The sequence below is a fragment of the Taudactylus pleione genome, unplaced genomic scaffold, assembly GCF_031769625.1.
Source record: "Taudactylus pleione unplaced genomic scaffold, aTauple2 ptg000726l, whole genome shotgun sequence".
NCBI lineage: Eukaryota > Metazoa > Chordata > Amphibia > Anura > Myobatrachidae > Taudactylus > Taudactylus pleione.
Genome location: NW_028285128.1, coordinates 2,558,277 through 2,570,494, shown reverse-complemented (window position 1 = coordinate 2,570,494; position 12,218 = coordinate 2,558,277). Strand labels below are relative to the sequence as shown.

Here is a 12,218-nt window from a genome sequence, read left to right as displayed (position 1 = left end):
AAAGTTGTTATTTAAGAGCTTTTCTAATTTAGCAATTTAATTTAGCAATAGCAGCATTTTTTTATAAATCCACAATTTGAAAACGGTTTCACAAATGATTTGCTTAATTTACCGTAGTAGCAAAATTATGCACATTTAGCAAGCAGAATTTACCCTTTTCATATCGCCAGTCTAACCCCAATTACATTGCTTAAGAATAAATTGACTGTTGTCATCTCAGCTATAGTCATAACCTATAAAAATGCAAATTTATAACTTCAGTTGGGAATGGCATTCCCTGGCATGAAGAAGATATGGAACTTGTAGGGATCATTAGAACTTCATATTACTGCAAAATGGCTGTTCATAACCCCCATCACCAATGTCATTTGACCCATAGCAAGCAATTAGACGGAAATTTTATTTTTCTAATGCTGGTTAAAAATTAAATGGAAAAAAAAAATAATCTGTTTGTTCACTGGCCCTGATTCAGAGCCGGACGCTCTGACAGAGCACTCGCTCTGAATCAGGGCCGTCCCTCTGAATTTAAGAGCGGCCTTCTGGCCGCTCGCATTGCTGTGGGTGACCACCCACAGCTATAGCGAGCGGCCAAAATGATGGTCGCGATGGTCAGGACCATCGCGACCATCAGGCTTGCGACGAGACCCTTGCGGTAGGGTCTTGTTGCCGCAAGCCCTGGAGTGCTTTTGGCTCTATCAGAGCCAAAAGCACTCCCACTGACATCACTAGTGATGTCAGTGGGGCCGGCCCCATACGGTAAGCGTTCCCATGGGAACGCCTCCGTCTGGGCAGCCACGCCCCCGGCACGCACACCAAAGGGGCGTGCTGTCAATCACCATCGACAGCACGCCCCCTTTGGTGCGAGACCCATAAAGACGGCTTGGCCGTGGTTATTCGGGTCTCGCGCATGCGCACAACGGAGCCGCCTCCGTCGTGCACATGCGCACTTGGCCAACATCGACCTGCATGCGAGTGCTCAGCGCTCGCGAGCAGGTCTGAATTAGGCCCACTGTGCGTTACATCACATTAAGCCACATTGCGTTGGTTGCCATTGGTCACAGCAGCATGTCTCCTAACCATGATATAGGGGAAAACATTCCAGAATTGAAGGCTCTATCTCAGTTTCACAATCTGAATTGCATTGCACAATCAGTAGGGAGGTTAGTCCCAATCACCATTGCGCTACACTGGAAAATGGGTGCCGCATGCACCTGTCACCATGCGCATGGCAGTAAAACGGTGGTTGGAGGGGGAAAAAAAAAGCTCAGGACAACACCCCCATGTGTATAGTGACTCCTTTTACTGACATGCCCCCTCTGTGATGTGACCATGCCCCCTATTATGATCCTCTCACTTGGAATGTTGGGGGGTATGCACCAGATTACACCACATTGCATTTTATATAACCAAACAAATATAGATATTCAACATTAATCAGTGGGTTATAGCTCTAGATGTTCATTATTTATTATCATTTAAAAATGTATTGGCTGGTGCTGTGGACCATCCTCTTCTTCAGTACCCTTCCATGCTGGCTGAGTGTATTATGAGTGCAGGTCATTTATATTTTCTTTTAACAGAGTCGTTCTACAGCAACTGTGTTGATTGCCCATCCTTGTCAGTTCTACATATTGTTGAATATTTAAAAAAAGGTGCATGGAATTAGATGATTAGGATTCTGAGACTGATAAGTGTTTTCAATGTGGAGGTGGAAATATTGCATGCTATCAATAAAGAGTCTGACTCTTATTGTTCTTACTGTAATTGCAAAATAATATATTTATTGTCAAACGAATGTCAACATAGACCTATATAATAAAACAATAGAATCTTCTTCAGCATCCCACAGCAAGATAAAAAAAAAAATGCCTCATTACTGGGTCAAGGTATAACTTGAACTCTGCATACTTCACCTTTGATACTTATATGTTTCCAGTGACAGGAGAATGTAGAAACCATCTTTACTCAACTTTTCTAACTCTTACAAACAGTGATTTTGTTCTCTGGTTTGGCTCGATGGAACCATTCAAACCACGATCCATCATAGATGGCAGTATCTTCCTTGCCCAAGATGTAGGAAGCCAAGGCCAGCTGACAGGCAGTAACACCACGCCGACAAGTAACAGTCAGGGGCTTCGACAGGTCAATGCCTTTCTCCTGAAACAGACCCTGGATTTCATCGGGGGACTTTTCAAAACCTTCACTTGTGAGAAAGCTGGTAAATGGAAGGCTTAAGGAGCCAGGGATATGACCAGGGGAAATCACTGTAAATGAGAAACAATAGCTTAATGGAAATGAATAGTTATTAGTTACATAAGTGAACACAGTCTATTCTAGCTAGACAACCACCAGTGCTGTCTATGATAAAAATGCAGCATGAATAAGAAAAAGCGGATATTAGCAGCTGAAGAAAATGCATAGTTCAGTGATGCCAAAAAGAGAAATGCAGCAGTGAATTGGTTAACGGAGATGGTTGTACCTGAATGTGGACAGTCAGGCAGATGTGATTGGACAGCGAATCCAGTGATGTCATGGGCAGGACCCGGCCGAGGTGCGGGTGTTAGCGGCGATGGGACCCGGAGAAGATAGCTGGACTGGCGGCAGGCCTGGATCCCTGCCAGCCATTCTGCAGAGTTCAGCAGCGGTCGCAATTTCAAAAATGGCGCCTCAGTGCGCCGCGAGCCAATCACGGCTCGCAACATCATCGCCTCGCCCTCTCTGCTGGCTTATAGAAGCCAGCGTGAGGAAGCGACTGGCAGACCACCAGTGGGGAAGGCACGTGCAAGAGCTCCTGAAGACAGAAGACATCGGAAGCCCTGGGAAGGCGGCAGCCATGCAAAAGAGCTGAAAGGCCGCTGCCTCCCAGGTGAAGACGCCTCCTGGCTGGTTCAGTCTCTGCTGGGTACTGTTATATAGGGCAACCCTACACTGTTTTTTGTTTTTTTTAAGGGGTGGTGTTAATCAGCCAGTGCCTCCCCAGCCATTGACCTCACCGCACATCACTGCTCTTCGTTATAGTATGGTCTCCATTGAGTAATTAAGTGCCTGAGTTCGCAACCAGTTCTCCAACATGCCAGAGACAATCCCATAACACACCTATAAGATGGACCATCTTTGTGCGTCTGAATTTCCACCCTGCAGTTACCATCCAGGAACGCCCAGCACATTTCCAAGACACTTTGGATACTATGTCTCAAATCTCAACTGTGCCTTTGTGCATACACGTGGGACTGTGTGAGTTATTAGTGACTCATGCTGGCCACACACATAGCGATATTTTACCCGATCTGGCCGATTCCGACACATTGGAACGACAGATGGTGTAAAATATGGCTAAATCCTGAGTAAATCGGGAGTCCCCACTCACGATCACGCATTGTCAGATCTGCCGTGCAGTAGGGCAGATTTGACAATCTAGGAGGCGATGCACTGTGAAAGTCTGACTGCAGGAGAGATCGTATGAAGATTGGACACCAAATTGTGTGCAGATCGTGTGCAGAGCTGCTGGGGAGAGTTTCAAGGGAAATCATACACAAATCGTACACATCGGCTGATCGTGTGCAGATCGCTATGTGTGTGGGCACTTTTAGATGCATACAGTTGGAAAACATCAACCATTATTGCAGATATCGGCATTGTGTGTGACTCAGAATCAGGCCTATAATGTCCAGGATATCTTCTGATGATAATAGTTTGTTTCGCTTTACAATTTTTTTACATTATTATTGTTTGTTTCTCCACATTGTTAAATTAAACTGTTATCAATCTAGACATTATGCAGTGCTTTGTATCCCTTTCCCTTTTAATATCTGCCACCCCCAAGTGAGTGTTCACTGGCACTGGCTTCCTATTAGAAGCAGTATCTGCTAATCACAGCCAGCCAGGCAGTCCCAGTGGAGGTGTTCTCACCGTCTGGGACTGCCAGTCCAGACCACAATTAGCAGAGAGAGCGCTTCCAATGGGAAATCACTCTCCTGCAGCCGATGGAGTCCCTAGAAGCCAGTGCTTCTGCGTATGTACCTGTCACGGGTTCTGCCAGATGCATTGCGCTGGTTGATCAAAGCAAAATTCTTCTGACTCCTGTACACATCAAACTCTGACTTCATTGTAAAGGGGATGAACAAAGATGGAGGAGCTTTCAAGTACCTAAATCATGGGATGACACCACTTTACAATGCCGGAAATGCGGCTTTGGATTATGGGGGGGGGCAATGCCAAAATAGTGTGATAATTTTGCCACACCCCTTGCACCACCTACATGGCTGCATCACGCCCTTCCTCCCGAAACTCCCACGTGGCTGCCCCCTCCCAATCCCAGAGGAAACTGCTAGGAAGTTGGCAAGTATAGTTTAGGGACAGTAGGCAAGTACAGTATCTGTAGAAGGGTGAAGCCTGGAGATGTATAATAATTTCCTTATTAGATTGGCATCCAAACCTAAAAGTAAACTGTCCTCAATATATTCTTTACATGCTGTTCATATTTATACAGAATTGAAAGCTGCAATTTATTAAATTAGAAAATTGGCAGCATGATACATAACATATGTAGTGCTTATGTAATAATGAAATGTTAACTGATATTTGACAGGCCTACTTTAATTAAGCAGGCATGGAAACCTCTAATTATCCACACGACATTTATTGTCCCTACGCTACTGACTACTGAAGAATACTAAACAGCTGCCATAGTGAGTAAGTGCTGCTTTAAACATGGCATTATGATACATTAGTCTGTGTGTAGTTATACTGTGCTTCTGTTCTCTGTCTAATGTTAGTACAAATATTACAGAAATATTATTTTATATTCTGCTGCAGTGTATTTACATTTACAAATGTGTTCAGTATGATGACTGAATGGAGGATTGAAAAATGCAATATGAGAGTTAATAAGATAAAATCTTTCAGCAGTGGCGATCCTGCACTTTATGTTGCATTTAATCCCAAACATGAAATGTTATCGGGGAAATAATGCATCTTGCTTCCTATCCAGAGTTTAAAATACATGTGAGATGTGTCCAGGATGTCAAGCATGCCAGGCAAAAATCACCTACTAATTCTAGCAGACAACGAGGAGCAGATGCAGTGAAAAAAAATAAATCAGTACGCAAGGCATATGCATTACAGTGTATGACTGGACAGTGTAATGCATACTGTAGGTAGTAAAACCGCAGAAAGCATGCAAAATTACAATTGAACAAGACTCAATTAACACTTTTTTTTAAATACACACTAATAAACATCAGTAGCTTCCACGGAATCAGTATGAAATACCGCCGTCCCTCTGGCCGGCAGTTCGAATTCCGTCCACGGCAGGCCGACAGAAGCAGAGATCCCGGCAGCGGAAGCCCGGCAGCGCTGGAGATCCCGATCGTCTGTAGGTAAGTAAAAACTAACCTAACCTAACCCCCTAACCCTCCTCAGGGGTGCCTAACCCTAACCTCCCCCCCAAGTGCCTAAACCTAATCCCCCTTGTAAGTGCCTACACCCTAACCCCCCTTCCCCCGCTGCCTAACCCTAAGTTTCCCCCGGGGGTGCCTAACCCTAACCCTCCCTCCCCCTAGCCTAACTCTATCCCTCCCAGGACGGTGCCTAACCCTAAGTCCCCCCTAGTGCCCTAAACCTAACCCCCCCGCGCGCGGCTGTCCGCTCGCGGCGCCCGGCATCCCTTCGATCGGGATGCCGGGCGCCTGTCTCCCGGCGTCAGGAAAATGACAGGCGTCTAGAATATAGACGCCTGTCATTTAACCCTCGCCGGGATAAAGCAGTCGGGAAGCCGGCTGTCGCGATTAAGACAACCGGTTTCCCGATTGCATCCCGCTTTCCCTCTATAAGCATACTAGGAGACAAGTGTAATTACTGCAAACCGATCGATCATTTCATTCTGAGGGGTAAATTTAGTAAGAATTGTGTTTGGTTGAGATTGCGATCTCAAGTATGTTTAGGCACTTTTTTCAACTCAAAAAACTCGGGTGAGATTGCAAACACGATTAAATACACCATTGGCCAAACTCTAAAGTACTTTCACTGAAAAATATACAACTCGGGAATTGACCAAGAATCGTTATTACAATCACGGGTGTAATTATAGCAAACTCAGACCTTAATAGAATTATTTTTTACAGCGGGGGTACGGGTACCGGTCGCCTGCTGGCATTTGTAGTTCCACAAGTGCCAAAAGAGCAGGCACGCTGGCACCTGTAGAAAACAATAGTTTACATTATCATCATTATTACCCCTGCACACACCGCCCAGTGGTGAGTGGAAGAGCCTTGGGCTTCAGCTTAAGCCTGGGGTGCTTGGGAGAGAGGGATCCCTTTATTGGGGGGTCCCTACCTCCCCTGAGATCCCCAGCCATGGGCTGACCGGCCTGGGGTTATAATGCTTTGGTCAAGAAGACCCAGTGAAAGGGTCCCCTGCTATGGCATTACACCCCAGCTGGATTTTAGCCCAGTGCTGGTTTTAAAAATAGGGGGTACCCTACGCAATTTTTCACCCCTATTTTTAAAACCAGGACTTGTTAAGTAGCCAAGTGCTTGTTCCTAAAATATGGGGGAACCCTACACATGTTTTTCCCTGTATACAACCAGGACTGGCTGAGGTGTCCGCAGTCGATTATGCTTTTTTTGGGGGGCCCTACGTAATTTTTTAAAATAAATTGAACCCTTTATTTAACTTATAGGACAAACAAGAAGTCTTCATATATCTCACTGATATGTGCAGGCTGCTTGTTTGGGAGTGTTTGTCAACCACTGAAAACTTGGGTGAGAAAACTCAATCACATACACCATCGGAAAACACAATCTCAGCTAAACACGATTCTTGGTAAATTTGAGTGTTTTAGAAGCCTAAAATCACCCGAGTTTCAGCGATGCAATTCGAGTTTCTAATCGGCAAAACTCCACCAGACACAATTCTTAGTAAATTTACCCCTAATCCTTCAAATAGATCTGAGTAGCATCAGTCTGAGATTATTAGCATAACTAGAAGGGATTAATATCTATTGAGCCTATGAGATGTATCTGCCAGTTGTCATCATCACCATCAGATTGTAACTGGCACCATGGATTGAAGACCTTCAAGGTGATCCAACTCCAGATGCAAACTGAGCAACTCATAGTTGCCTACCCTACCAGATCCTGCGGGAGAGCCCAGTTTCAAGCTCTAATCTTCCACTGTCCTGCATTTTAAATCAATTCCCACAGATTATTTGATACTTCACTGTAACTAGGGGACCACCAAGGAAATTCTGGGCAAGGACAATGATTTGCTGTAGTCACTATGACTGCTGCCTGGGCTCCTCAGCCTCTGCTGTCGACTCTCAGCAAATCCCTGTTGGACCCCCAGCTGGATGGAACAGTGCTTGACTGACCCTAAGAAATTATCATGAAAGTAAGTCTGTAATTTCTTATCATATGTGGTAAACCAACGATATTTAGGTGAAATATAGATTCAAAAGTAGTTGCATGCAAGTATGATTTGCATAAACACGCCCCATACTGTACTTTTCATTTTTACACACATAATCTTACAGCTGTCTTGTGCACGGAGTTGTAAGTGGAGTTGTAAATGTGACTTGGTCAGCATGCGTGCAGAGATTTGGGTCCTCATTCAGAAATGTATGCAAACTCAATAGTTTGCATACATCTCCGATGGTGGGACTGCACTTGTGCAGGCCTCTATCTGTGAGTTCGCTCACAGTGTCTCCAAGTCGCAGTCTGCCATTTGGGGGAGGGAGTGGGTGGTGCCGGCCTGCATTCCCAGAAACTGGACGGGTTGTTCATAGTCTCGTCAGACCTTTCCTGCTGCAGGAAAGATGTAGCTCTCGTCCACGATCCGGCGGCATACCGTTCAGTGTGTATGCCTGAACGATATGTCATTCAGATAGGCATGATGCTGCATGCACGTATCAGGGAGATCCGTGATGCATGATCCGTGCCGTGTGGCAAGCATCTGTGATAAAAGACACCGATGCATGGACGGATTAGTGAGAACTGTCCGTGCATCTGTGTAAAATTTTTGTTAATAAGTGTAAAAAAAAAGTGGTCCCCCCCCCCAAAGCTCAACCTCTATTCCCGGGCTTTGGAGACCCAGTACTGGTTGTGCTAAATACAGGGGACAAACGACATAGCACTGGGCTTTTCAGAGCCAGTCCTGGTTGTTAAAATACAAAGGACAAAAAATGTAGGGGTCCCCTGAGTTTAGCGCAACCAGCACTGGGCTCTGAGCCAGTCCTGGTTATGGAAATACAGGGGACAAAAAACCTAGGGGTCCATAACCCCTGTATTATCCATAACCAGCACTGAACTCTTTCTAGCAGGGGAGTAATGCCACAGCCAGGGGAACCCTTTCACCGAGTCCCCTGGCCAAAGAATTACCCCGACCGCTATCAGCCCAGGCCTGGGATGCTGGAGAGGGGGTCCCCTTTATTGGGGGATCCCCAAAGCCCAAGGGATACCCAGCCTGGGCTGACTAGCAGTCAGGGGTTATGCTTTGGCTGGGGGACCCGGCTGTGGCATTACTCCCCCCGCTAGAAAGAGTTTGGTCCTGGGTATGGATAATACAGGGGATCCCTATGCTTTTTGTCCCCTGTATTTCCATAACCAGGATCGGCTCAGAGCCCAGTGCTGGTTGTACTAAATACAGAGAACACCTACGTTTTTGTCCACTATTTTGACAACCAGGGCTGACTCTGAAAAGCCCAGTGCTGGTTGTGCTAAATACAGGGGACCGTTACATCATTTATCCCCTGTATTTAGCACAACCAGTACTGGGTCTCCAAAGCTCAGGTTGGTTATGCTTGGGGGGGCGGGGGACCACAACGGGTTTTTTTTTCATTTATTTTTTTACACAGATGCATGCATCACGGATTTCCTTGATCCATGCATGCATCTGTCTGCTATCGTGCACAATCTAATGATATGCAAATCATTAGATCATGCACGATAGATCTTGTGTCACATTGTGCAGCTTTTGCTAGACATCGTGTCCTGGAGTGCCCGGGAGAGTTCAAGGTAAATTGCTCACAATATAGCATTATTGAGCACATCGTTCCTTGTGTAGGCACTTTTAGCTTTGGCTTTAGAAATGGAAATTAATTTTGTTAATGATCTTGGGCCACCTGAGGCTATTTGGCATATAAAGCATCAATGCTGAATAATGTATGTTTAATAATATTGTTTATATTATCAACCACACCTTGTTGTGTCTTTGTTCCTGCTAAACAAGTCTGCATGACCTAGATGAACCTTCAGTCATATCTGCCTACAGTCCCAATTTGCAATGGGTCTAAGGAGTTGATATATCAAGCAGTGAAAAGAGTAGAGAAGTTGCCCATAGCAATCAATCAGTTTGATTAAGCATTTGTCAAGTACATTTTATAAAATGAGGCTCAATGAGCAAGGACACATCTGTAGATGCTGATTGGTTGCTATGGGCAACTTGTCCACATCTCCATTCTTTTCAGTGCTTGATAAATCAACCCATAGTTGCATAACAATGAATGGGGCTATGGTTGGGGTGTAGATGACCTGAGGAAGTGTCCTGATTCATGATGGCTCCGGTAAGCAGAGCACTGCCCGGAGTGTCCTGCTGCTCCATAAGGTGCAGAGTGCCTGACCGGGGTCAGCTCTGCAGCGGCGCTAGTGGCTGCAGGGTGCTATTCCAGGCATCCTGCAAGCCACATGCAAGTGCGTTGGGGCAGCAACAGTGTCACCCACAGGGCTCTGCGCTCTGGCGGCACCACTCGCACACCCTTAGTTATGGCTCTCTGCATTCTAAACGTGAGGCTATTTACATTTTATTTTAATTTGCACATATACTCCTCTCGGTTTAGTTGTCTATTTAGCCCTAGTGCAACTCACCTTCTCCAGGTTCTGGCTCTGTCCCCTTGAACCGTCCCTCAGGGCGCGAATCCACCAGCTGGAACTGTTTGGTTCTCAAGTTCTTCTCTATATCTTCAAATTTCTTCACCATAGAAGTATTCAGCACAGCTTGAAAAGTCTCTGGTTGTGGCTTCACCACCTCAGATGTGACTGGAAGCCCCTGACTCACCCAGTTCCTGAACCCTCCATCCAGGACAGACACCTTTTTGTGCCCAAACACCCTAAACATCCACCAGACCCTTGCAGCATAGTAAATGCCCACTTGATCAGCATCATACACCACAACATGACTCTCATTGTTTATGCCAAGGTTGCCCACATATTTGGCAAAGTAGGACTCGCTGGGCAGCATCACTTCATATGGAGATGACAGGTCTTTACATTCGTCTATGTCAAAGTATAATGCACCTGGTATGTGCTTCTCTTCATACTCCTTTCGTCCATCTCTAATTGGTGGGTAGTAGAATGAGGCATCTAGCACACGCAGAGCTGGACCCGGGTGACTTGTTTTCAGGGCTCCGGATAGCCAGTTTATTGAGACCAGAGCCCGGGAGAGAAGTTGGTGAGACATGTTCCCAGCTTTGTACAAAGAGCACTGAGCTGCTATTATATGTAATGACACATGCAGGATATGGGAGTCAGAGCATGCTGCACTTGGATTTCTGCCCAGATGTTGAACTACAAATCTTTATTTGTCATACTTTTTCTAGCTGCACAGGCTGCTGCAGGAAGTCACATTGCAAACACAATTGGTGTTGCAACTGAGAAATCCTATCAACTGATGTTTTGAAAGCAACAAATCCATTTAACTTACGAGGCTGCAGTTAGCTTCTTATTCGGCCAGCTTCTTATTCACTTCTTATTCGAGCTCCAGCTTCTTATTCATTTTCCAGCTTCTTATTCAGAACATGTTATATTAAAAAATTTTTATCAAACAGAATCAATAATCTTACATTGACTAAACAAAATATGGTATCTATTACACAAATTTCAATTGTATTCTGCTTGGCCCACAAAGCTTTTGGGCATGAAATAAGGTGGTAAAGTGGGCACAGGGACCAGATTTTCTATATTTGAATAAGTAGCTGTAGTTGTGCAAGGGTTAACTAGCCTTGGGCAACAAATGTGACACTTGGAATCCACAGAGGGGGGTCACTTACATATGACCCACGTGCAATTGGCCTTGCCCAAAAAGGTTTTGGGCATGAACTAGGATGGTAAAGTGGGTACAATCACCAATTTATATATTTGAATAAGTAGTTGTGCAAGGGTTAAATAGCCTTGGGCAACAACTTTGACACCTGACTTCCACAAAGAGGGGGTCACTTACATATAACCCACATGCTAGTTAACCCTTGCACAACTACAGCTACTTATTCAAATGTATTAATTAGTGCCTGTGCCCACTTTAATGCCCTATTTCATGCCCAAAACCTTGTTGAGAAAGGCCAATTGCAAGTGGGTCATATGTAAGTGACCCCCCTATTTGGATTCCAAGTGTCATATTTGTTGCCCAAGGCTATTTAACCCTCGCACAACTACAGCTACTTATTCAAATGTATAATTTGGTGCCTGTGCCCACTTTAATGCCCTATTTCATGCCCAAAACTTTGTTGGGCAAGGACAATTGCAAGTGGGTCATAAGTAAATGACCCCACTGTGTGAGTTCCAAGTGTCATATTTGTTGCCCAAGGCTATTTAACCCTCGCACAACTACAGCTACTTATTCAAATGTAAAAAATCTGGTGCCCATGCCAACTTTACCACCCTATTTCATGTCCAAAACCTTGTTGGGCAAGGCCAATTGCATGTGTGTTATATGTAAGTGACCCCCCTCTGTGGATTCCAAGTGTCAGATTTGTTGCCCATGGCTATTTAACCCTTGTACAACTACAGCTACTTATTCAATATAGAAAATCTGGTCCCTATGCCCACTTTACCACCTATTTCATGCCCAAAACCTTGTTGGGCAAGGCCAATTGCAAATGGGTCATATATAAGTTAACCCCCTCTGTGGATTCCAAGTGTCACATTTGTTGACCAATGCTATTTAACCCTTGCACAACTACAGCTACTTATTCAAATATATTAATTGGTGTGCCTGCTTTAATACCCTATTTCATGCCAAAACGTTTGTTGGGCAAGGCCATTTGCAAGTGGGTCATATGTAAGTGACCTCCCTCTTTGGATTCCAAGTGTCAAATTTGTTGCCCAAGGCTAGTTAACCCTTGCACAAATACAGCTACTTATTCAAAAGTATAAATTGGTGTTTGCGCCCACTTTACCACCCTATTTCATGCCCAAAACCTTGTTGGGCAAGGCCATTTGCAAGTGGGT

The 12,218-nt window shown here is 45.0% G+C and overlaps 2 protein-coding genes across 2 annotated transcripts in view; one reads left to right on the top strand and one right to left on the bottom strand.

Annotated features, from left to right (window-relative positions):
- KCTD17 (potassium channel tetramerization domain containing 17) overlaps window positions 1-12,218 on the top strand; it is a 95,020-nt gene that overhangs the window by 18,444 nt on the left and 64,358 nt on the right. The gene's annotated exons all lie outside the window — the stretch shown is intronic.
- LOC148477299 (thiosulfate sulfurtransferase-like) lies at window positions 1,791-10,562 on the bottom strand. Its single transcript, XM_088456857.1, has 2 exons — window positions 9,861-10,562; window positions 1,791-2,264 (listed from the first exon to the last, which is right to left on the bottom strand). Exons 1-2 carry the CDS (start codon window positions 10,450-10,452, stop codon window positions 1,975-1,977), a joined length of 882 nt encoding a protein of 293 aa, XP_088312983.1. The 5' UTR covers window positions 10,453-10,562; the 3' UTR covers window positions 1,791-1,974.

Coding starts and splice junctions, on each gene's coding strand:
- LOC148477299 (XM_088456857.1), bottom strand. CDS start 10,452: ATGTCTCACCAACTTCTCTCCCGGGCTCTGGTCTCAATAAACTGGCTA. Junction 2,265..9,860: donor AGAGCCAGAACCTGGAGAAG/GTGAGTTGCACT, acceptor TCTCATTTACAG/TGATTTCCCCTGGTCATATC.